The sequence below is a fragment of the Varanus komodoensis genome, unplaced genomic scaffold (assembly GCF_004798865.1).
Source record: "Varanus komodoensis strain SLA01 unplaced genomic scaffold, ASM479886v1 scaffold32, whole genome shotgun sequence".
In the NCBI taxonomy this organism is placed as follows: Eukaryota; Metazoa; Chordata; class Lepidosauria; order Squamata; family Varanidae; genus Varanus; species Varanus komodoensis.
Window position 1 is genome coordinate 12,703,726 of NW_025335798.1, and position 26,649 is coordinate 12,730,374.

A 26,649-nucleotide genomic window follows, 5' to 3' on the forward strand; every position below is an offset into this window, starting at 1 on the left:
CAGCACTGGAACAGCAGAACGATAAAGCTCTTGAGAGATGCTCGGTTAGTCTTCTGTTGAAAATATTCCAAGGCAACATTTAATTACTGAACTACTCTTATGAGCTAGCTAGCTATGCCTTAATGTTAAGCAGGACCTACTGAACTAGAATTTAGCACCAAACCAAGGGCAACCATTTGGGCATGTGTAGCCTCTTCCAAGACTGGCTTCCATTTCCCCCTACAGCACATTGTCTTGCTAATTTAAAACGCTAGGAGGACTGTTCATTCACATCCCTTCCTTTCTTCCTGTCCTTTCTCTCACACTTTCCTCCAGACTTCTTGGGTTCTTTTTTTTCTATTTATTGCCTATTCTCTGCTTTCAGCTACCTTGCCCTTGGTCACTGACCACACAAATATGTAATTGCTGACAAAAACACATTCTCTCATCCTCTATACAATCCTGGGGGGAAATTTAAAAGAAAATGCAGTTATATGATTCTACTTAATGCAAATGGGAAGATTTATGGCATTTTTAGTTAGGTCAGACTCCCATGAGGCCATTTAAAATATTATTCCACAACTTTATTTTGGTAGCATTGAATAACTTTAAAACAGTGTCATGTTAGGTTTGCCCCTTAACTGGACAGTTTGATTTCTGAAAGCAGCTGTTGTGTTTTCTACAATGTATAAACAAGTCCACTGTGTACTTTTTTTTAAAGAAAAGGGCTTAGACTTTTTGTAAACAACGTTTAATTTAGTTAACATAACAGTGCTCTATTTATGCTAAAAGAATCTTCCACATACTTAAAAATATTTGCATTATATATATAAACACCACATATATATCTAGCTTTCAAATCCATTCACAAAAAGAACTGGGAAATAATTCTGTATTTACATTTTATAGTATCAGCATACTGCAAACACTAGTTTCAGTAATTCCAAGTAAGTTTATCAATCTGCAAATTAATATTTACATGTTTTTAAAAAGGTGATACAGAGAAACAGACATATATACAAAGCATGATTTGGATCAGCTCCCACCACATCCTTGGCCCCTATAGAATAAGCATTTGTACACTTCTTGAACAGACACTCACAACAGATCTTGAACCACCCAACTACAATCTGCATAACAGATCCAGAAACTCTGGAGAACTACAGAGGCATAGTGTTTATCATGTAAAAGAGCAAAAATTAGTTTTGGCCTGTATAAGCAGAAACAGAATACAGTAAGATTTCCCACCTTCCTTTGAAAAGATACACATCATATTGAGACACATGAAATACACAAATTGGGAAAAACTTTAGTATGATGTTCAGTAGTATCTAGGTCCAAGGGTCTCCCTGGGGTTAAGAAAGCAGCAGGTCTGAAACAGAGAGCAGTTCATGGGCTTGGAGAAATCATTCAATCAAGAATAATTTTTTTCAAACCATTTGTTTGAGCAAAACTGTACCATAAAAATGGACACAGCCCAGTCGCTGAAGATATATAAACTTGAGCAGCTTTTATAGGAAACCAATTTTCACAACTGTCGTTTTCCTCCTCACAATGTAGCTGAAACTTTCTAGAGGCTATTGTGTACAGCAAGGGAGAAGTGATGTGATGTTCCATCAGGATTTTTCACCAAGAAAGTTCCTCCATTGTCTAAAATGACAGGTTTGCTGGTGAGTTGCGATAGGGCTGTGTGGTACAAGGGCAGGCTAAATATAGCCATATACTGTTCGTGTCGAGGAAGAAAAGTAGCGGCAGTGTGATCTTGTATTTAAGAATACAAATGCTGAACTGCACTGCAGCTAGAATTCTGTACACAGTTTGTAACAAAATCCCCTCCACTTCCTGCTAATTTCTATTTAAAGAAAGGGATACAGAGTTAGTTTCTGCATTTTGAAAAAACAGGTTACACCTTTCTATTGTGGCACTTTGCTCTAAAACCCTAACAAGTTTTTGATGAAACATTTTGTGTCACTGTTAATCTTAAAATCTCAAGCAGTCAAAAGAAGTGGACCTGAAACAGACAAGCAGATTTCACAGATCTAAATACCTATTCACACAGAAATACCTATTCATACAGTTGGTCTATGAATAGGTATATTCCAGTGTGGGAAGGATTTATTCCACTGAACTGATAGGCTTGATTTACACAAAACAAGTCTGTTTATAACTTAAGACAAGAAGCTACTAGAATTTTATAAATGCCTCAGGCATAGATAGCATCAGCTCCCAGATTATTCCATGGTTTGGCAACCCTTTAGAATCTAGACAGTTTTTCTGAAAGTTGCTCAGGAACAGTTGGAATATCTGAGATAGCAACAACATCGGTAGGCCTTGTACCTGTAAAACACGCTCATGACATCATTCTGTAAAAGCGTGTTATATGAAGGTTTCCTTGCCTGGCCTACCACAATTTGGCTTAGTAATGCAGTAGAGTGGATGATTTAAAATTTAAAGTTGGGAGATTTCTGAATTCACTTCCAGATCCATAGGTTGGAACTAGATAATCAAATGCTAGTGTGTCCTCAGACTTAAAGCGATTGCATTTTACTTTACTAGATCCATTGAAGTAACTAGCATCTGCATGGAAAGGTAGAACAGACAAACACTCTCAAAACTGTGTGCTACAATCACTAGCTTCATGTTGCAAACCTTTTCAGCAATTTCTCCATTTCATTAAATCCTCCACTGGACCAATTTATGCTCAGCAGGAGACAAACCATTTCTCAGTCAATGATGACAAAGTTCACTTTTACAACAACAAAAATCATACATTGACATTGGTATAAATACTTATATATAAAGTTAGCCAAAAGTTGATACAGTGCAATTGTTTTTCTTCAAGACAGACAAGAAAAAAAAGTTCAAGTATGTAAAAGCATCCCTAGAAGATGCTAGTTAAGGTCTATTATTGCACAGATAAAAAACAGTTTCTACTCTTTGAATTCATGGAACTGTTTCACACTAATTTTTCAGCTGTTTAGAAAGTTCCCATTCATCTTTCAAATTGTACATGTTTAAAGCATTTCTTAATTCTATCATTTTATTGCTATTTCCATGCCTTCCTTCCCTGTCCCCATCCCATTTAAGGCTAATTTAGGGGTAACTGAGGTGTATTATAATGTAGCGTATATAATATAATGTAGAATTATACTTACATAGTATGTTATGTAGTGTACATAATATACCCAAATATCTGAACATATACCATCCCATTCTTCAGAAACCCTTCTCATGCTTCTGATAAAGAAGCAGATGACTGATTCTACCTGTTTGGAAGAAACCCTCTTTCAAAAAATTATTTTAAGGATATCTAGCAGGCACTATTTTAGATGAAGCTGTGCTCAGAATTAATGGAAGAGTCCACTGGATTCTTATTCAAGGATCTGGCTTCACCAAACTGACCTATTTCATATACCACGGTTGCAAATCTTGACTTCATTAACCCCCAATTAGGTGGGACATGGAGAGTGTGCAAGTCATCAGGCTGAGAGTGGCTGGATCCACACATGGTGCAACAGCCTACAACCTGGGGATTGTTTATACAAAATAGAAGTGGTGCAGTTTGCTGCGATGACAAACTCCCTTGCAGTCTAGCCTACTTCCACTGTACTGATTTTGAAAGGCAGGACTGAACTAAACGTTACAGATCAAAATTTCCTTGTTTAAAGAAGTACTCCCAGTCCAGCATCTCCAGGAGCCACAGCTTTCAATGAATCGGGACAGACAGGTACAAGTCCTCCAATCCAGAGACATGATCCAGTAAGTGCCAGTTATAAGGAAAGAACATTACCACAACTGTGGTCCCTGAGGGCTTTCCATTGTCTTGGAAACTGATTCTTCATTTGCAAGTTGCTCACTGATATTTTAAACAACCTAACCATTTCTTGGTGGCACAGCCACTAACCAGCATACTTCAAAAAGTATATTTAAATCTTCATATACCCAGCATAACTAGGATCAGCCTTCAATCTTGCAACAAGTGTCCTTGGTAATAAAATTCTTCAGTTTGGGCCCAAATGAGTCAATATGGTATCAGGAAGATTTATAGTTATTGTCACCACTAATGTTTTACCTAACAAAACCTTAGGTATTTTCCAACCTAAGTATGATTTTTGTTTTAGTTTGCTCTTTTGGCCTGCTCACCTACAAGTGTGTGTGTGTGTGGGGGGGAGCCTCAGCTGAATGCTTGAGCCTTGCAAAGTTTGGAACATATTGAGAGGTTAAAAATAAAGGCCAGTGCAGTGAAAAACTTTCATGAATGACAGCTTCCTATTTCTTCATATTACCTTGTAAGAAAGTTAACATGTGCAGCCTATTCCAAAACGTGTTTACTCAGAAATAAGTTCAATTGAATTCAGGAAAGCTTACATCTGAAGCATGTTTCAGATTAGTGCTAGGCTGCAATCCTGTACCATCTTATCTGGTGACAGGCCGAACTGAATTCAGCAGGACTTACTTCTAAGTGGACATGCATAGGATTTGTGCTTTTAGTATCTTAAAAGCAATGGTAGGCTAGAGTGATGTTTTTTCACAAAAGAAGGAATATTTCCATTATTCAACGATACTAAAAGTGCATGATGTGCAGTTACTGAGACATTCCCTCTTAGTCTAAGCAGCAGGCCTTCACAGAAGAAATAACTACAAACTCTCAGGGTGTACAAGGTAGAGAATACTTCTGATAGCTTCCAAACCAGTACCAAAATATTAACTCTTTTTGGAACTCCATAAAGCCTTACTGGACATCAGTTACTAGCAGCGATGGCAAACAATTTTCATGGCTTTTAACTAAAGGAAATTGAGGTATATCTGCCTAAGGATGCCAAAAATCCTGTTACTAGTCTCAGAATTGTGCAAAACAAAAGTGCTCTGGACCAGTAGCAACAGATAGTATAATACAACTGGCAAGCTGTTCCCCCAAATTTGTTACCAATGTGAAAATAAGACATTTAATTAACACTGGCACTTATTTAGATGACACTGTAAACTTTGCCTCTTTAAGTCTAGAAGTTGATGTTTAGCACCTTGCAGCACATGATCAGCTGGGCTACTTGCCACAAGGTAGATGGAGGTGTGATAGTTTGTCCAGATAGCTGCCATTGAGATGTATGGAAATGCAATGTACTCTAGATGTATAGAGCAACCGGGGAGCATGTCTTAACTCCATGCACACAGAAGAAATCCAGCCAGCAGTGGAAGCAAATTTGCCATCAGTAGCCATAGGGTTACTACAAGGCTGGGAGAACAGGAACACAAATCTAAAGGCAAAACAGACAAACAAAAAGGAAATACATTAATAAGGGCAAAATAGTTTAGGCATTCCTTTAGGTACAACTGTCGTATTTAGGCCCATATTCAAAGTAATCTACTAGGGTGAGAAGCAGAGGTTCTTCAGGAGTTGAGAGACATTCATGAACTATTTAACCACATTAAAGAAAAGCAGAACAGTAAATGGAGGTGTGCAGCATGCAGACAGGCTGCTTGTGTGAATATAGACAGCCCTGGGTATTATTATTATTATTATTATTATTATTATTATTATTATTATTATTATTATTTTGGTTCTGTTCTCTTCCTCTAAAACCTTTACAGCTGTGAAGGAAAAGTTAAGTTGGCTGTCCTGTTGCTATGATCACTATTTTGAAAATGTTAGAAAGAATGGAATAAAAGCCCTTCTAGCTTCTCAAATATACTAAAAGTTCATTTAAGTGCACTTATTTCAAGCTACCTACAGCAAAAGTCCAAGATTTCTCTCATTTTTTGAAGAGTTATCTTGGGTTCACTTACCGATAGATGCAACTCGCGTCAAATTAGCAATTGGAGGAGGCTCTTGCTCAGGTGGACAGAAATCACAGAAGTCTGAGCATGCTGGGCAAATCAGATTCCCAATATGCACCCATCCATTCATCTGAATATTCACCATTAGAATTTGACCAGAGTGACTGCACAGGTATGCCATGTCCTTGACCCAGACCGTCAATCCACGGGGAGAACAAGAAACCTTTGAAATAAAGTCGGACTTGTTATGTTTATGAAATAGACTGAACAAAAATACACGTTCAATTATTCAATCTCTTCTACTGTCTTTTAAGATACATTTATTGCTTTCTGGCTGTCTGGAGAAAAGCTAAACAATTGTACTATAACTTGAGACTGTCTGCATGCAGACTTGGAAGATGGCAAGCAGGGTAGGAGGGGCTTCTACTCAACTGTAGAGGCCAGTGGGGAGGGCGGAAGGAGACTCCAGGTTGTGTCCAGTGTGGTCATTCCACTAATGCAAAGGTAGGAAGCCTCTCAGTCTGAGGGCTGGTCTCAATTTTGGAGAAGTCCTCCAGGACCACATTCCAATGGTGGGTGGGGCAAAGGCAAGAGCAATAGGGTCCAAAATGGAAAACAAAAAATACTAGCATACTATGGCTCGAAGCTCTTGCCAGCAGTAAATTATCCTTAGAGAGGCATTTTAACCCTTTAGAATGGAAGAAAAGCCACACAAAAACTGGGAAAATCACTGAATGATCAGTGGGTGGGAGATGGGGAATGTGTCATCTGGAGAACCTCTTTACCTCTGCACTAATGGAAAGCTGCTACGGCTTGCAGAAGTCCCATTTGCAAGTGGTCGAATCCAGTACTTTGATTCCAGTTGTGTGAGCAATTGTACAGTATGATTCACAACTCATTATTTCCTTACATTAGGTATTGCACTAGTAGTTCTGGCAGCACAATCATTAGTGGAATGTGCAACTGCTAGGGGAATGCCACTTCGTGGACTTTTTCCCCTACACTGGAGACTGCCTATTTTGAATTTCATCTGCACTGCCCTCATGCTGTCACAGTAACATAAAGTAGGATATATCAATTGAGTAACCGCAATTGCAAGATCAGCAGAGCATGTTCCTCACTCCTAGGATATTCTACTTCTACTGTTTCCAAGTGTTTACCCAAGAAATAATGAAAGCTCTATGTATACCTTTTACCTATAATTTGCAAATTTCTATTAGATTCTAACGCAACGTAATGTTGAGCAATCCTGAGCAAAGAATACTCCCAGTTTGCATTTGGGAAAATGCAGTTGGCCACAAATACAGATTTTTGCCACGATAACAGCAACAACCCATCCTGATCACAGTGCAACCTTAGACAATGCAAAGTTGAATTAAGAACTCCTGTGGTTACCTGGTAACATCCACTACCCCAGTCAGGGTAACTGAGTTTCCTCCTGCATTGTTCCATAACAAAAGCTGACTTCTGAATGAGACAAACAGAATTTGGTCCATATTTCTCTGCACCATAGTTTTTGAAAGGATCTAATGAAAACAAATACAGTTTTCTGCTAACAATTGTGTGTTCATGCAGATAGCAAAGCAATCAGTACTTACTGTAAAAAGTAACTCATAGTCATAAGCAATGTCAAAGGTATTTTGGTCGAGTACTATCTCGAGTTAGCTCAAAAGAAGCTTCAGTGGGTGCAGTGGAAGTTGATAGCTTATAGCCACCTTTATTGTCCCAGTAGCCTCTTCCCAGAAGGCTTTTACTTTTCCACAGCTCCGCTATTATCTCCTATACATATTGACAGAGGATACTTTAAAAAACAAAAATAAGTCTTGTGGCACTTTCAAATATAATCTTTATTTTGGCATGGACATTAGCCATTTCATCAATCCATGAATCTTTATGCTGCCACAAGACACTTGTTGCTTTTGTTGCAAACACTGCTAACCCTCCCAAAATTAAAACAAAAACCAAGAAACTTGTGGCAGTTGAAATGCCAATTGTAATACCTTATACAAAATTGCTACTAACAGAAAATATGATCAGAGTAACAATATTGGTTAAACGTGACTAGTTTCTTATACTGTTCCCACATATCTTTATGTAAGCATTCCAGAAAAAAAATCAAAACTTCATGGCAGGAAAAGTGTTGTGTTTAGGGTCACACACATGAATGGTATAGACAACACCACAGTTTGTGCTAACAGTAGTTACAAATTCACACATAGTTAGAGCTTCCAGACATGCAACAAGCAAATCAGAGTTTGGACCTGCTTTGTGCTTCTGTTCCCATCTGCTTAGCACTCAGCTTTGTAAATTTACATCTGTAGTGATGGTGCAGCAGCCTCATAAAGTTGAGCAATAGCCCTGACTGTGGATTGTCAACTGTCAGCAAATCCAAATGTAGTAGGAAGCTGGGGCTAGAACAAATCAAGGTTTGCAAACTAGTTTCCAACTGTGGTTTCAGATGCTAGTTTGTTGGCTATAAATTGTGGGCAGGCTTGGATTCAGACATGACATGAACTCCATATTTAATCTAGCAAACCATGGTCCCCTATTACATTACATGTTTCTAAATACTATTTAGGAATGAACCAAGTGCAAACCAACTGACCTGGTTGATTTTCCAGTATTCTACAGTCTGAACTGCGCTGAAATTCGCCACTTAAGTGCCAGCTAAATTCCTGACTGAAAGGACAGTAGTCAGCAATTTCAACTGAACCCCCATAATAAGGCAAATCTTCTTGTGGTACTCCATACAGACTGTCAAAGTACTGCAGACAAGAAGAAAGTTATAACAGCATAGTTCTGTCATTGTCATCACTATTTCTGGTGGTAACAGGAAAATAGATCCATATACAGAAACCCACGTTAATATGCAACATCCTGGAATTAACGATCATCAAAGCACTAGGCTACAATTACTACAATGATTTAAATACTTTTGGCCCTAACAATATTACTAAGTGCTGTATGAAAAATTAAACCAATACTGTCTGTATATACAATATCATCTTATGCTGATGTAGTGCTTGGCAATGAGTCTTTTGTTATTTTAGCTTCAATTCATTTGAAAAGGTTTCTAACAAATATTGGAAGTGTAAGGTTAAATCTATAGATGAAACTGCACAGCAAATGGCATGTCTTTATGATGCTGCCTAACTGGCCATTTTCATTTTGCCTATACCAGCCTTCCCCAGCTTAGTGCCCTCCAGATATTTCAGACTTCGGCTCCTATCAGCTGAAGCCCTCACATCTATTGGACAGGAATCTGGGGATTAGAGGCCAAAACACACCAGGCAGAAGAAGGCTAGCCAAAACTATGCTCCCTCTTTTCCCATTTTTGAACAGTGCAAAATAAAGCTTGCATTATGCTGCATGTAACAATGATAAATTGTCGATGGGGAGCAGCCCCATCCAGTGATGCCACTAGTTCGTGAATCGGGGTGGTGAGATAACAAGCTGTGGTGAATCTAGAACGGAAACAACAGATCTGAACTCCTCCTCACAGTCACATTGATGGATGGGCAAAGCGCTAATTCCAAGGTTCGACAAGGCCCTTGACCCACAGGACAGAGGTACGTATGTGCAACTGCTTTTGTTTCACGTGTCATACACAATATACCTGATACTCCTGAGGAAGCTGTTGAGAGAACTTCTGTAAATTGCAGACTGCTACTGCTCTGTGGTCCTGTCTGCAGGTTAGTTGCAGTGGATTACTCCGCAGGGTGTCACAATATGGGGCTACCAATTCTTTCCTTTGAGTAAGGTTAAAAACAGCAGCAACAGAACTGTTAAGATCTTGTACACATCACTGACCCCTTTATCAATATTGATTACACAAGCATTCATACAGCTTAACACAGAATACGTAATCTAGATAACAGGATTCTTACTTTTTCCGCCTGTGGTCAATCCAAAACTTACAACTTTTCATCACAAAGTCACAGCCTTTACCTCGGCCCCAGTCTAGTTTTTCTGCCATGCTGTAATTGGCTTTATACCAGCTGCAGAGAGATGTTGATACAGAAATGCTGTTATTGAGCTTATAAAAATCTATTGCAAAGATCTTGAATGAAATGTCTCTGTGACTCATTAGGAACCAGGTATAAATGACTCATTGTGAAGCAAGTATTTTATAATGTCGCTGACTGGCTATTGTCAGCCTCCTCCACCAATTCTTACCCAGTATCTTCCATTAATGCCAAAGTGATCCGGGAGAAGACCCTGTTCTGTGTATGTGATCCAGTCATGGCTTCATTCTGAAAATAACAGACAGCAGCTATTAGCTTCAGAAAACTGATCAAACAGAACAGCTGGCCTCTTCTGGAAAGGGATAAACATACATTTTTGGCATACTTTAGTACCAAGGCCCATTTAACTGTTTCTATCAACTGTCAGTCGATCAGTAGAATTGGTGAACTGATTAGAGTTTCACGGGCTGCTGAGACATAATCATATGGGTCAAGCACAACTTCTCTAACCTGTTCTTTTGTTGTAAATATTCTAGTGACAAATGGCTGAGTGGACAGATTGAAAGAAATGAAGGTAGCTACTGTAATGCATGTTTTAGTAACCAAGACACAGAACATATAACACTATTGCCTGATAGTCTTACAAAGTTGTAACTTACTAAGATTGGTTCATAAGGTTCTGTGCTATCTATATAGTAGCAGAGGTCGAACACTAACAAGTACTGAGGAAATATGGAACCGGGGGCACAGGAAGAGGAACGGTGAAAAGAACTGATTATTGGTCTTTGTTCAAACTTGGATCAAAACAGTATGCATAAGAATTCACATTAAGCTGTAGGGAACAGTAAAATAATTGTTTTAATTAGGTTAGGGTTCTCTTCCCACCAATACTAGAATTAAATTAATCCAAGATCATATAACCTTTCATTTTATAATGACACTCACAAAAACACCTCACAATAGGTATACTATAAAGTTATACTAACCTCTAATAAACGCTTTTCCCAATGATTCAGCTCTGTGCCCATGCCACCTTGGTTTTCAAGTTCCATCCCCTCTAAAATTGGACAGTCAAAATGTTTTCGGGCCTCCTCCTTCAGAAAGATACAACAGAAGGCAATGGTCAAAATAATTAGCAATAACCAGTGTCTGACAACGAAAGCTAAGGTCTTTCATCCCACTTACAATGTTTACATTAAAATACAAATACATCAAATAAAAAAAAAAATCTTGCCATTCTGGGGAAGGGAAGCAAATCGAGGGACCGTTGGCAGTTCATGGCATTCAGGAACAGAAATTAGTTTACCTGTGACAGGTAACATACACTTATCCTCGTAAGACACTACCTTGAAGCATTAGGCAGTCATTTAAATTTGTCCAGAATGATTAAGCTGTCTGAGTCACACTGTGCTGAACTGACAGACCTAAAAGGGTATCATAGATTCCCAACTTACTTAGGTGTCTATGAGAAGTTGCTGTGGTGTGGGGGCGAGAAGAGAAACAGTAGGGAATATATATATCCACAGCCTCACTCTAGTATGCACCCTTGGCTGGCGCAGCCATCCCTGAACCCACTGATACAGTATACAGCACAGGGAGAAGTTCATATTATCCCTATTTGCGTGGCGCAGTTTGAGGACATTGGGCTTGGGAGACAGGATCATGTGCCTCAACCCATTCTCTTCTATCCCAGGATCCTTTACCTACATAGGGATCAGTCCCTTCCAAACCTGAAATGGTTGGTGGGGAGGGTAAATTAAAGATTAGAAACACTTTTCTTCTAATTGGAGGGAGACGTGTGCATCCAACAGTGGCAAACTGTGTGCTAATCAAGCCATCATTGCCAGGCCATGTTCTGCACGAGCTGCTTCCCCATTGCGTAATCAACCTCAGATCAGCCAGGTGGCACATGTGACATGCGAATCTAGACACTCTGGGTTATTCAGGATTTACTATCCCCTGCTAAAATTAGTTCTTAGGTTCATTTTGAGTTATTTCACCTATAAAGCAAGCTAAAGTGTGCAGGTCTGTACATCATGCAGCAAACTAGAATCAGGCCAATTTGAGGTTGGTTCTGCAAACAGAAGTGACTTGTGCATGGCAGGCAACCCAGACAATCATAGCTTTATTAACGCACTGTTTGGCACAACTGTGTGTGAGTTTGGCCTAAGCGGCTTCCTCCATTGACCCTAAGCCCAAAAAGGAGCCACTATTCTCCCTTCAGGCACCCGGACTAGGGCCTTGGCTGCCACGACACGAACAGCAGGCTACCTTGCCTAACAGCATTGCAGCGTGCTGCAGGTGTGCTAGTGCTCCACCATCAGCCCACCAGAGTCCCATGGCAGCACATGGCTTGTCCACTCACTCACTTCACACAGGAAGCAGTATTTTCTGCATAGCTGGAAAATGCACAATCCCTCTTCCTATTCCCATGCCAGTGGGTAGCCATGTCTTGGTGCCTTATTCATTGGCAAGAGATTAGCTGCTTTCAGGGTCATGACCCTAAAGGTAATTCTTCCACTTAGTTTGGATTATTTCACCAATAAGCAGTTCACCCAAAGTTTTGGGACTTAGCTATTCCTATAGTTCTCAAAATGTTGTATAAGCCACCCTAAGGAGGTATGGGTTGTTGCAAGGATCTATATATATGGCAATGTGGTTATTATGAAAAAAATGTTAAAATACTACTTACAATTACTTTGGGAGTTATCAGAAGGAATATATTATGATGCAATATCTTATTACCCCGTACATCCCACAAACGTACTGCTTTACGTACAACTTTATTGCTCCACTGATATACACCAAGGCTGAAAGAAACAGATTGAATTAACATGACTGGCAAGTGGGGTCATTTTTAAGTTTTATAATGGGCTGACTGAAAAATCTTGAAAAATATTACGAAGGGGAAAATTGCTCCCAATGAGGGGCATGGGGGGAAATTAGCTAAGCAAGCAAACCATTTGAATCACAGAGTTATTAACATGCTGACAGAACAACTGTTTCTAGGTGGTAACTATGCCTACCTCAGTGCTAAAAGGTTTCAGTACCTTTCATTAAATGGTGGCAGTCCACTTGCATATCTGGCTGTCAAAGGATTTCCATCACTATCACGATAAAATGCAAATAGTCCAGCAGAGAAACCCTTAAACAGAACACAAAATTTAACACACGTTACTTGTGTTAAATGTCTAATCCAGAAATCAATAAAAACCTAAAACGTTAAGAAAATTTCCTGAAAGTAAGGTGCGCATTTTGACAAAGACAACAAATGGGTTGTTTAAAAATAGGACAGAAAGAAAGAAAGGTCATTCTTCCATAGCACAATACAAGAACAAGGAGCATGTTACTAATAGTTAAACTGATGCATCAAATATCAACTCTTACCAAAGCATGAATAATTTCATGTTTCACTGTAGACAACATGCCAACAAACTCTTGGGCTTGGGTTGAAATCATATTTGGACACAAATTAGCATACCCTGCAATTGGTCTGGGATATAATGAGAAAAATATTTATATAGAATTAAAGTTGCACAAAAATATGCTTCATACAGGCTGCATTCACAAGTCACCTTAAGCAATCCTGTGAATAACCAATGGTAGATTATTCAGTAATCATGATGTGCCAACAGTTGATCAGGTTCACCATAAATTGTCCTGGCCATTTCCCACCCAGTCCTCCAGCTGGTATCCCCAGCGAATTTGGAAGCTAAAGCTGCCTTGTCTCCTCTCCTCACTGTAATTGCAAATCCTTTTCTGTTCACTGTAGCTTTCTTTCCTCTTTTGTTCCAGAGAGTGCTTTTAGCATTCTCCAAATTGACAGCTCCTCCAAAGTACCTAAGTGGCACATTGAAGGGGCTGTTAGTAGTTTACCACACATTCAAGAAATGTGTGCATGCATGCGCACATGCACACCCCCCTCCCAGCCAGGTGATTGAGTAAGTAAGTAGACTCTTGCAAGGGTCTGAAATAGGATTGAGATGAACCCTTTCAGAATCTGTTCCTCCAGCTTCTGTGGACTTCCTCTCGTGCTGGACCCAGTTCTGTAAGGCAGGCCAAGCCAAGCGGAAGTCCATGGATGCTTGTGGACCCGGGATTGCACAACTGTCAACCTTCCCCATTAGGAGTGACTGCAGGATACAGAAGAGGGATGTTATGAGCTGGTGTGCCAGGTGCCATTCCTAGTGGCCAACCTCGTCCTCCACTTGCTGCTGCATCTGGTAGCAGTGGACAAAGACAAAGGGCACTGCTTGCATACCACATGCGGCTTGATTCCGTGGACACTGGGCATGCTTTCCAGAAACTCAAACTCCAGACTGCTAAGCCTAGGAAATCCCACTGATTCGCACCCCCAAATGGATTCCTTGCACACTCCTATTCTGAAATGAGAATCCTCCCCTGGGCAACATGTTAGGCAGTATCTGCTGTCAAAGTGCAGCACTAACCATGGATGTTTGCTCAGAGAGGCTGTATGCACATTCATTTTTTAGTTTGAGCTCTCCAGAGAGCTGTGAAAAGATAACCTCAAGACAAAACAAAACCACGATTGATCTTTGCTCATGAAAGGGAGTGATCATCCCCTTTCCAGCAAGATCCTCCAGGGTTTCTTTTTTTGGGGGGGGGGGTTGCATCTTTCTACTCAGTGTCCTGTTCCCAATACCCTCAGTAAAATCTGCAGCTTGGGTTCAGATGACACAAAAATCCATTTGGGTACAATAACCCCTAAAACAAGCCATGGGCTATTTGGGTGGTTTGTTACCTACAAAGAAACCAGTCTTGCAGGAAGTGGACCAAGTTCACACAGCATGATAATGCACCATAGTCTGTTACCTACAATGGGTTTGTATGTCATATGAAGCTAGACAATGTCTTAAGCTGCAAAGCCAACCAAGGGATTAAAGTATTTATTCACACTGAACAAACAGTTGGAAAGTAAATTCAGCAACATAACAGTACAGAAAGATAAATACCTCCCCATTAAAAAGTCATCCTATTGAAAAATGACTAAGCAAATGAGATATTTAAATACATATAAACTTATGTATTAGTCAATAAACTCTCTCTTTTCCTGTGCTCCAAAAGTACATCTAAATCCACTGCCTTCCAGAATACTTCAGCTAAGTGGGAAGAAACAGCCAGAAACACAAATATTATCTAGCTTTTGGAAAGACTAATTCAGCTTCTGGGAGGAAGGGAGGGAGAAATAATTGTGATGAGTGGCTCTGATGTGCTACAGGTGTGATCAGGAAAACCTGTTGCAACAACAAATGCTATCAGAATTGTACTAAAAGAAACTTATGTTTATGCTGAATAGGATACTGCCCAATGTTACATTTAATTTGGATGAAAATGTTACCTGTCCATATCCGCTTCCAGCTGACAGTATGCTGCGTATGCAATAATGTTTTCTTGACCACATCTTTCTGTAGTTAGCGCGCTAACATACAATACAAAGTCCGTATCTCGAATCCCTTCCTGGTCTGCTTCACCAACAGGTCCACAAAGCCCTCCATTGTCGCGACACACCCGACACTGCTAAGATGTTACATTTAGGAGGAATGAGTTTTAAATAAAATTGAGTAAGGGGATATTTGTTTTACATTCTTAGACTGAATGAACATATTTAGTCCAGGATTTTCTACTTATACAGACTTTCTGTTATTAGGCAAGGTCAATAACCTGCATGCCTGAATATTTTTCTGCAAGCTTTCATAAGATATTCTCTCCAGAATCCACAAAGTGTTTTTTAAAGAATCCAAAATTCAGAAAGCAGTTTGACAAGTAAAGAACAAGAGATGATCCAAAGAATGACCTTAGTACATGGACAATATTTTCCTTGCTTTTCCTTTTGAAATAGCTCTCATAAGTATTGTTTTGAATCCAAAACCAAATTTTAAATTATTTAAAAAGCCTTGAAAATGCTAACTTCCTATGTACAGATTTTGCAAATTAGGCATGTATCATCTAGAGATGATCTGACATGTTATACTGATATTATGGGGCTATTGTACTCATGTGATGTGTACAAGTACATTGTTTACTGCATTCAAAATGTAATATTGTGAACCTGAAAATTTGGTGCCAGGGAACTGACAGTGGACAGCTTGACACCGAGCATGTATCCGTCTTGTTTTCTTAAAAGTTTTGAACAAGCAAACTGGTCTTTCCATATCAACCATTTCATTTCATTTCTGGACTCAAGGACACTGGGACAGAGATCACCAAGAAGCATAACACTCTAATAAATAAATGTATATGGAAGAATCCTCACAAGGAAGTTTAAAACAAATGGAAACATATATCAAACCATTTTAAAACAATATGTGAACTAATGCTTATTTTTTTTCAATTTTAAGATCAATCAATATCACATCACTGAACTCCCCATCTTCCCTCATTCAAACTGAGTTCACCCCTCTCACATTTCTGCTTAATTCAATACCAGGTCCTCTCATGAATTTTAACTTGTCTGCTATTACTATTCACTCTTCCTAACCCTATTCCACCTGATGCCACTGACTGCTCTGCTACCAGAGTAAGTCATATTCTGCTACCAAAAGAAGTCATAAACTGTCACTGCTTTTGCTTCTCTGATGTCACAGCTAGCCCTTTTTGTCCAGGAACCAAAGAAAGATGATCATGTGAAGTAAGCCTCCTCATCATGAGCCTCATGCAGTTTCAAATTATATGCCAGAAGTGAAGATCAGTTTAGTGATGTTAGAGCTCCCAAACATGTGGTATTTGTAAGGAATTACTGTTATACATATTTTTCTGGGTTTTTTTTTTTATTGTAGAGGCATAAAAATGTGATAGCGTTAAACAGGTGCTACAAATGCTAGCAATATTTACCTACTAGAAGAGGACTGAATTACCTGCAGGTGTTCCTCAGGAACGATAACTGGACCACATCTTGTATGCTCTGCACAGGCTCCTCGGCAGTATCTGTGAGGATCATCCTTCTTCCTTAAATATTGGTTTGTCACACACTGTCTTCAAGCAAATCAGAATTAAATGTTTACTAAGGAATTTACTATAAAGAATAATCTCACAAAACAGGGTAGGACAATGAAGAAGGATGCAAGTATTACAGTGCAACAAGTTTGATCAACTAATCAGTAGTGTAACCTACTTTTATGGGATCAGAGGAAGGAAACTGATCTACAAGCAGACTGAACTCTTACAGTTTTTGTTGATTCTTTTCTATTTCTATTATTCCACAATACTAAAGAGCATACATACCTGCTTAATAGGACAGTACCAGTAGGTTTCTGAACTTGAAATGTCTTCTCTAAATAAGAAATAGCTTGTGGGAAAAGCTTATTCTAAATATAAGGAAAAATAATTTTTAAAACTTCATACTAAAGAAAGTTGATTATAAAGAATAAATTATTATTATAATTATAAAGAATAAATTCACATGGCTCACAACATTTACTAAGTATCTTTTTACAGTGCTGAACTGAACGGGATATGCATGCTTGTTACTAAAGGGATGGTGATCTTATTATGTTTTCAGACTATAAATAGGACCTGTGTGTTCTTGAACTTTACAAATTCTGCACCATAATATAACACAAATTAGTATTTTTAACCCCACTGCAAAACCAGGTCCTGACAGGAAGCTTGCTCATTATTTATATTTTTAGGGCACAAACTGATAAAGCTGCCCAACCAAGCTGTTCAACTTCTGAACTCAAAGGATTACGGGCATCCAATGCAGAGCAGAAGAACAAAAGTTTTCTCTATGTCCATTATGCTCTACAAAGCAGCTAGGCAGCCAATTTCAGCCACCCAGGTGTGGTTGAAAGAGGAGGAAAGAAAGCTGAGGTACCATTCAGATAGGGCATATCTTGATGTTGCTGGTCTCCTTGCATTCCCCTGAAACGCATCCTAAATTCCTTATCTGGGGTTGCTGTTATGGCCTTGGAGAAGCAACTGGCACAGTTCTTTCCATGCCATCAGCAAGGCAGGGGAGAAGAATCTGAGCTCAGTTTCTCAGATACAAGTGCTATTCTGACATCAGCTCTGAGGGTCATCAAACCCCAAATCTCTTGTCTAGTGCTATAGGGCTTTTCAGTTAGTATTTCCTCCAATGTTAATGTTTAAGCTTCGTTAAAGCTGCCAGAGGTACCAAAAGTGGAATTTACAACAGAGAGGAAAGGCCGAGAGATAGTACAAGCCTGCAGCTTGCTCCTAATTTCTTAACCATGGTTAAGATAACACAAAATGTTGTATTGATACCGAGTTTCAAGGAAGTTTCAGTTGTGGGGCAAACTGTTTACAAGATTTGGGAGTGTCCTTTGCATGCATTGATGATTCAGACCTTTGGAACAGAACAATTAAACAAAAACACCATTCAGTAATATTCCGTACACATGGAAGAAAGAAATGTGACATACCTTTATAAGGTGCCTTTTTTCAGGCAGCAGTCTATGAAAGAGGAAAGCCATTATTTATTTTCTCTATATATAAAATGCCATCACCAAGCACATTTTCCACTTACTCCAGATTCACCTCTGATATTCAGCTCCTGCATCCTTTTCCCCATTTCCTTGATTTTTTGGAGAGGAAACTAGGAGAAGAGGGGGTGGCTCTTCCCAGCATACAGCCAATTTCCAGTCACAATAAGAATTTTGAAAGGCTGCCGTTATACTTACTCCTCCACACTTCTGTCATACACAATCTTAATTCTTAGTTGTTCATTAACATTTCTCTTCATGACATGATTTTCCTTAAGATAAACTTTGTAGATAACCTGGACAAAGAATAAAAGGAATTGACAAGCTGTTTTTGTTTTTGTTTAAAGTAGGGACACGTCACATTTTCTATTTAACACATTTATATCCTGAGCCAATGAAAATACACAGTCCAACACACAGCAAATCCTAATGAGCTCAACAAAGTTTATTTCTTAGGTACTTGTCTAGAATTGCACTCATACTTGGAAATAAGTCTAATAGATTTTACTGCTAAGTTAAGCACTATCTATCATCTAGGTATAATGTCATAATTTTCTTCTATTAGGATTCAATGTATATATGACCATCTTTTACAACATTAGGATTCCTTGTAAAAATTTTAAAATGCAGCCATTGTTATAGTGTATTTTTACTCAGTGGCTAAGCCTGAAAGTGATAGTGTACTTAAAGAAAATAGTTCCTGTAAATAATAGATACTGATCATATTTAAGACCATTTAATCAGAAGTAAATTCCACTGAGTTTAAATGGGGCTTACCTCCAGTATGTAAGTACAGAATGCAGCCTAAAACAATTTATCAAGCATTCCACCTAATCACACAATTAACTATTTGAAAAAAAATGCTTCAACATTTTTAACACAATCTGCAATACTGTTGATGCTAGAAGGAGGAAAGTGAATTGCAGCTGAAAAGAAAAGGCTAAAATGTTGAGACTCCTACATTATTTGATCTAATAAGCTATGAGTATTGCTTTTCATGTCTCAGCTAGCCTGTCACTGAGGACAACATCCAGTACCCAGTATTCTATAGCATTCTATAGTGAGAATCCTGAAAACTTCAGATGTTATCTAACAGCCAAACTGATGTGCTCTTCTCAGAAACAAATTCCACATTTATGGAAATTACTCCCAAATGTACAGGACTTCAGCCTAATGCAACTTTCTAGGAACAATGGTTGCATTTGTAAGCATTAGAACTGCCAACTACAGGGTGTCCCAAAACAAATGGAAAATCTAAGCATGAAGTGTCTTCAAACCTTAATGATTTCAAATGGCCATTTAATAATCACAGTGAGCTTATGTATACGTCTAGTTAGTGCTAGAGCTTTGGCATCACTGTCTGCTGGAATTCCACTCACTCAAGAAGTCCAGTCACTGGGCTGAGTCACTTTATTACTGGAGCCCATTGTGGCTTATCTCAGCCAAGATGGCTTGCAGTGCATGTGGGTGGCCATTTTAAATACTCAGATCCTGATGGGGGTAGGGTTACCATGGCTTGTCATGTTGCCTGAAAGCAAGCAGCAGGTGTTCTTTGAAGATTGAACAATCATCATACCATCTTACAACAGATCATGGGCCATGTGCGGTTTTTGCAGGATTGTTTAACCTCCAACAATGATTATTTTGTTTGTGCAGTGATCATTAAATTTGTGTTCAACATATGCTGCAGATTAAACAACCCATCATGGTTCAAGGAACAGTGTACATGTGAACCAGGTTGGTGTTAAAATTAGATTGTAACTATGCCTGAAATCTAAGGCAACAAAGACCGCACATTTACTGAAAAGAATTTCCATTCAACACAGTAAGATTTACTTCTGAGTAAGCATGCATAAGGTTTCCTTTTCACTTCCATGAACATGGATAGTATTCAACATTTTTAGACTAGGCTCCTTTCTGATAAACCAATGTGAATTAAATGTGCTGCTTAGCGCTTTTAATTTGGGAGGTGGAATATCTTAATATGTAACATTACTCCCATTCCTATGAGAAATTTCTGTAGAAATTTTAACATACATGGAATGGTGGTTTACAAAAGATGCCTACTTTAAGAAACAAAAGGAGATCAGTTCTAATCTCAGCATTTTGCCCACTGGACCATGTTACCTCCTTGCAACAACAAATAGATGAAATTGTCCAAATGGAATACAGCGGGTTTTACAATACAGTATGCAATACAAAGGCAGCGTAGAGCTACGCCCTTGCTTTGATTTCTTGAAATGGATCGGTTCAGCTGAAGGCACAATACTATACAGATTTGGAGAGTGAAGTCCTACAACTATCAGTATAATATTATTACTATTATTATTATTATTACTAGGATCTAAAGCTCCAAAGGTTTTAAAAGGGCATTAGTCAAAATTTCTCAGTGAAAACGGATTTGCAAGGATGTATGGAAGTATCAAACACACCAACAGGTTATTATCGCCAGAAATTAGGTCACTCATCACCAGCACTAACAAAGGGACCCTCACAAAAGCACGAAACAGAGGAAATTTTAACACAGAACTCGCAATATATAATCAGGGCTTCAAAAAGTATACGTATACCATTTTAACTTATCTTTTATTTTAAAAAACGCGATCCAAGCAAACAGACAAATATTACTACATACACTTCAGTGAGAGCACCGTTACTATACGTGAGTCAACAAGCGAAAAAGGCACACAAGAAAAAATTAAATAAGTTTTAACAGCCCGTCGATTCTTAAGGCTTGATGCAGCTTCCACACCCTCATTTCTCCCTTTTCCAATTCGCTATTTCATCTCCCTCTTTCCGCAGGACTCTCACCTCCCTGGCGTTGGGAACCCGGTGGTGACAGACCGGGGAAGCAGCGGCTGGACCAGAATCCGACAAAAGCAGCACGGCGAAGAGAGCCGGGAGGGCGCCGAGCGGCCGGGGAGGATGGAGAAGCCCCCGGCCTCTTAGCTTGGCCGCCATCTTGACGGCCACCTTCGTTACTGCCGCATCTCCATGGTCGCCGACAGGCAATGGAGGCAGATCACTCTCCTAAGCCAATGATAAAGGGCGGAACTTTAAAGAAGAAATTCTATTGGGCACACCTCTCCATCGGAGCCGGCTTCCATTCATCCGCAAAAGAAAGCGAAGAGGAGCGGACTTAATGACGTCAAGCGCAGAGGTCCTTCAGTCAGCCAATTAAAAAAAGCAACAAAGTGCTGAGGAACGTGATTGGATGTCTCTCATTGGGCAGGGCAAAACTCGGATGGGATGGGCGGGTGTAAGGTGTATTGAGGTCAGCGTGAAAAGTGCATTCTTTTCCAACAAAGTACTCGTTGGGTATATTGGACTACAACTCCCAGTTTTCCTGACCATGCTGGCTGGGACAGATGAGATTTGAACTGGAAGACAGCAGATTGGATAAAGGGAATTTAGAATACCCTGTTGGTTAAGCTGGAAAAGCAACCACTTCCTGCTTTTGAAAATGTCATTGCTACGCTTGGTTAGACTCTTATCAAGCTTGAAAAGGGGGGGGGGGGTGCAAGAGTTGATCATTCTATTATTGAGATCATCAGGATAATTATTAAAGGATTATTGAGAGGAATTCTACTCCAGGCGACGCTCCAGTTTGCTGTAGCAATATTGTAGCTTCCCTTTTCATTCTTAACGTCCCTAGTGGAGTAGCCTGATGGAAATCTTGATCTCTAAGTTCCTAATTTCTTAAGCAATGGGGAAACGAAGGCATGAAATCTCTGCTACCTCAGCAACCCTCACCCCCATACTAGATGCTAAACATATTTGCCTCCTGTTGTCAGAAAAAAGCACTTTGAAGGCATGTCGGGGTTTATTACTACAAGAGCTATTATTAACAGTAACGTACAAGCATCCAAGGGCTCTGGAATTCTTCTGCAGGAGGGGTATTAACTGATGCGGGGCAAGCAGAAATCGAATTGTTTTTTGAGCATGGTGGAAACGCCCATTGTTAAACTCTTAAAATGGAATGGAGGTGTTTTGCAGATGGTTTAGGCAGCAATCCACTTCCTACTTGAGAATAAACACATTGTGTAAAGTGAGATCTGCTTCTGAATAAACATGCCTAAGATTATATTGCCTGAACTGAAGGACAAGATGACACTGTCTCACATTCCATGCCAAGCAGATGAGCAATTCAGTCTTAGCACTGGAGCTGGGACAGCATTTACCACAGCACCTGAGAAAGGAGGAGAGCATAGGCCTCACGCATTTCTGTGCCCCCCCTCCTGCCCCATCATAACCTTGCAGCTGTTCCCCGGTGCCTGCCAGCCAGGATGGTGTCATCATTCTAAGTAATGGTATGGCCAGCCCTAGGGAAAGCAGCAGTTACAATGGCCAGGAAAGGAAGGGAGAGGCCCTCCTTGAAGGGCTAATGTGACATTGTGGGTTGTGTTGGACTGGGAACCTGGGAGATCCAGATTCTAGTCTCTACTCAGACATGAAGCTCGCTGTTTGACTTTGGGTCAGTCACTTTCAGCATAAACCACATCACAGGGTTGTTGTTGTTGTGATGATAAAATGGAATGGAGAAAGACCATGTCACCCTCCCCCCCTCCCCCCCCAGGGTTTTCACAAGGGGAAAAAAGGTGAGATATCAATGTGATGTCTGGGAAGTGGAAGGGACCCAGTAAGTATATTTTGCCCATGGGGCTTCTAAAAGTGGAAGCTAGCTATGTAGGGGAATAGTCGGTGTTTGTCTACTATTTCCCTTTGCTGGTGTCAATGGTGAAGTGATGTGAGACTATCTGGAGTCTTTTGCAAGATAGCAAAATGTGCACCCTTTTAAGCTGGATGAAGCATGAAAGCTAATAGTTATGGCTGGGCATCCTGCTAAATCATTAGGAAGGGCCTGTAGTTCAGTGGAAAAGCTTCTACTCTGTGGGGGCAAGGTCTCAGGTTCATTCTCCAGGCAGGGCTGGCAAATAGTCCTGCCTTGAAACCTTAGACTGAATTTTTTTAGACTGCTGTTTCTGCCTATGGAATACCCTCCTCCAAAAGACCCAGAGCAGAATTCCCTCATCTGGTGCCTTCCATATATATTATGTATTATTTGTTTGTTTATTCCCATGGGTTCTAGTGCCCATGGAGCCAACTGGGTGACTCTGGGCCAGTCACAGACTCTCAAGCCAACCTACCTCACAGGGTTGTTGTGGGGATAAGATTATGAACAAGGGGAGGAGAATGATGTAAGTTGCTTTGAGTTATTTAAAAGAAAAAGGTGGGATATGAACTGTCAGTTAATCCTGGAATATCAACCCCGGAGAATGTATGCTTGGATCCACAGGGAGACACCATTGCCTCAAACCTCAGCAGTTTTATTGATGAGAACAACCCAGGGGTAGAGGTGCGCCCACCAACTACAAGCTTCCAGAGCACAGACAAGGCAGTGATGAGATTCTGAATGGGTGAGACAGTGAGGATGAATTTAACAGGTTTAAAATGTTGTGGTTTTTGCAGTGAGAGATACAGAATTCCTCAACCCAAGTGAGCCAGGCTAGGTAATTTTTCATTGCAAAGGAAGCACAGCTGCCCTGATGGCTTGTTTGATTCTGCAGAAAATGCATGAATAATGGAGCCTCTATGGGCTGCCCACTTTTCGCAGGTGTGTGGAGCTGAGTGAAGTTCCAGTTCCTTTGAGTAGAGAGGAGCAAGGACAGTGCTGCCAGATTTTATATTAAAGGGCGTGCAAAAGCATATCTTTTATGTGAGTATTTATTTGGACTTTCCCAACAAAATCTAATAACCCCACACACATGCTAAAATTAAAAGAAAAAATGCAATTGGTATTATTCAGCATGGAAGCACTGCAGTGGTACAGAAATAAAATGTACCCATTTTGCACAATCCCGCAGTCAGATGGGGTACTATGGGAATGGATCTGAAGGGGCACCCAGTTGAGGATGTCAGGGAATCTCGAAATACCTTGAAATTGTTGTGACTTATTTATTGTTGTAAGCCGTTCTGGGACATCTTGTAAAGGATGGGGCATAAATATTGTTAATAAATAAATACCAGTTGAGAGAATGTATGCTCGGATTCACAGGGAGACAGATTTCGTTACAACCTCAGTAGTTTATGAGACTGGGCCCTCAGGTACCCTCTGCAGAGACAAACTTTAAGAACAGCACTGCCAGGTAGAGACCAGCTACAAGTTTCCAGAACATATACAGATTATTTTATAGGTTCTGACTCAGCAGGGCAGATGATGGGCTCACAGTCAAAAGAATGTGAGAGATCTTCAGAGGAGACTTAATACAATGGCTTTGATTGCAGGAGATTAACATATCGATCACTGAGGCACAGGGATTATTGTGGGTCTTGGCATGCAAATGAAGGTGATTGCAATACTTGTCTGGCTGCCTTATTAGTTTGTTTGCTGTTAGCTCAAGAATATACTTTGGGAACCCCATTCCGCAAAGGTTTTTCCAATCACCCAGCTCTTAAAGGAACAGCTTTGAAAATAATGCTAAACAGAAGCCTGCCTTGGAATTTTAGTACTTTCTGAGAAAGAGGCACAGAGATGTTGCAAGTTTGATTTTATAACACAAAACTTATAACTTTATAACTTTTTCAACCAGGATTTATCTGAATTTCCCCAACAAGGAAGACTACTGCATTGAAAAGAATAATTCAGATTTTGATCAGGCCTTTTGTGATATCTTTGAGATGCAGATTCATCCGCTGTTTCCGGTGGGCCAAAGAAAAGTATTAGAACCCTAAATTAAGAAAAGAGCGCGGCGCTATACTCTATCCAAGCAAATCAACTATCTGAGCGACTGAGCTAGATAACGCTTAATTTCTGAAACAAGGGGTGCCGTCGATCAGCAAGGCTGCGAGCGTGATTATTATGACAGGCGCTAGGCACATACGCAGGCCGATTACTGCATCGCTTTTTCAGGGCTGCGCTCCTAGCTTGAGTTAAGCGGGGAAGCTTAAAGCGCGATCTCGCACTGGTCTACTCAGAAGCAAACGTAACTGCGTTCAGTGATACCTTTTCCAGTTCTAAAATCGGAGCACTGTTGCAGCGTCAAGAACTACAAATGAAGTAACGGGAAGAGCTACTGTCAGAGGAGAAATCGAAATCGAAAGTAAAACTTACAGCTCTCTTTGAAGCTGAAGGGCTTGATCCGCTACCTTAGACAAGATGGCCGAGGAGACGGCTTATCTGTTCCCTGTCGTAGTGGAGGGGAATTGGGGCAAAACTTTATCCAAAAGTCTGAAGAACAAGCTGCTGTGTTACTTACAGAGTCCGAAGAGATCCGGAGGAGGGGAATGTAAAGTCTGCGTCGAACCCGGCGAAGAGGAGCAGATTACGGTGTTTTTTACGCATGAGGAAGGTGCGTGCGCGTACTTGTTTAGTTCTCCCCTTGTAATATGGGGGGCGGCGACGGATATATTTAGGGAAATCGACCCCTCTACAAATGTAGAAAATCCGTCTGAGAGAGAGGTTTTGCTGTAGTGTAAACACGCCCTGAGAAGAAACTTTTAGAAAAAAATCCGATCGTTTATTTTAAACTGATAATCACTTGTGAGTATTCTTAGCGTTAAAAATATTAGTACTAAATATTTAAAAATAAACTTTGCATTGCTAAAAAAACCCCCAATCCTGCCCCTCCCGCTCCAAAGTATAACACTCGCCCTTTACTGGAAGTGATTCCTCCCTTGCAGCTTAAAACACAACTAGGTATAGTTAAGAAAAATGAGGCGGTGTTACAGATGCCAGAGTAAGGGTGATAAACATTGCTAGATGTGGAAAAACGGAAGGATCTGAGATCTAGTGATTTATTGTTGGTTACTGGTTTCGTGAATTTATATTGTAGGAAACAATCTAGCTTTCATTTTAGTTTTCCAGTATTCCTTAGAATCTACTATATATCTTGGCTGTGCCGCCGCCCTTAAGTATATGATGCTATCAGAGCCTCCTCTGCTTTTATTGCTACAGACTAACAGGGAAGGCCTTCTGAAACGTGGAAATAATGTCTTGCTCCTAAGCCCTTTGGCTAACCATATTATTTGAGAAGCATGGCACTCATGGTTTGGAAGTAAGGCTAATGGACATGCTCTCCTGAGGACTTTTTTGTGTATGTCTCTTCTTGAAGATAAACAAGCTAGGCCTTGCAAACAGTTTAACCATAAAAGGCTTCTGGCCAAGAACTCTTTGCCTGGAACCATGAAGCTTCTGATTCCAGTTGATCAAGATGTATGGAATCAGAGCCTCAAAACCATGTGATGAAGAACTTCCATTCTGTAAAGAAGAATTTACTTTTTTTCTGTTCTCAAACCGGCCTCCACATACAAATGTACAAACACATACTTAAAATCCCCAGAATTCTATGAGGAGATATTGAATAGCATGCACGCTATTGCCAGATTGCATTTTGTCCTCTGTTTCTCCTGCATTATTATACATGCCAATGTAGATATAGGGCTGGGGAAACAGGCCCTTATTTCAAAAA

At 40.0% G+C, this 26,649-nt stretch overlaps 2 protein-coding genes across 4 annotated transcripts in view; one reads left to right on the forward strand and one right to left on the reverse strand.

Moving 5' to 3' along the window:
- Nucleotides 1-721: 721 nt before the first annotated feature.
- On the reverse strand, nt 722-21,236 carry LMLN (leishmanolysin like peptidase). 3 transcript variants are annotated; one of them, XM_044438444.1, is made up of 17 exons: nt 20,993-21,236; nt 18,380-18,477; nt 18,122-18,152; nt 16,962-17,044; nt 16,595-16,712; nt 15,079-15,254; nt 13,107-13,212; nt 12,770-12,864; nt 12,412-12,529; nt 10,706-10,813; nt 9,931-10,007; nt 9,642-9,752; nt 9,371-9,503; nt 8,360-8,519; nt 7,150-7,280; nt 5,764-5,977; nt 722-5,234 (listed from the first exon to the last, which is right to left on the reverse strand). In XM_044438444.1, exons 1-17 carry the CDS (start codon nt 21,140-21,142, stop codon nt 5,134-5,136), a joined length of 2,010 nt encoding a protein of 669 aa, XP_044294379.1. In that variant the 5' UTR covers nt 21,143-21,236; the 3' UTR covers nt 722-5,133. The 3 variants fall into 3 exon arrangements, with proteins under 3 accessions (XP_044294379.1, XP_044294378.1, XP_044294380.1); XM_044438443.1 differs by having other exon boundaries at nt 15,079-15,257; XM_044438445.1 differs by lacking the exon at nt 722-5,234 and having other exon boundaries at nt 5,840-5,977; nt 7,150-7,221; nt 15,079-15,257.
- Nucleotides 21,237-25,306: 4,070 nt separating this feature from the next.
- Nucleotides 25,307-26,649, forward strand: part of LOC123027510 (protein mono-ADP-ribosyltransferase PARP14-like) — a 37,482-nt gene continuing 36,139 nt past the window's right edge. Inside the window, exon 1 of the mRNA XM_044438441.1 lies at nt 25,307-25,530. Coding sequence (XP_044294376.1) covers nt 25,338-25,530 — 193 coding nt within the window. The 5' untranslated portion in view covers nt 25,307-25,337. The remainder of the gene's footprint in view (nt 25,531-26,649) is intronic.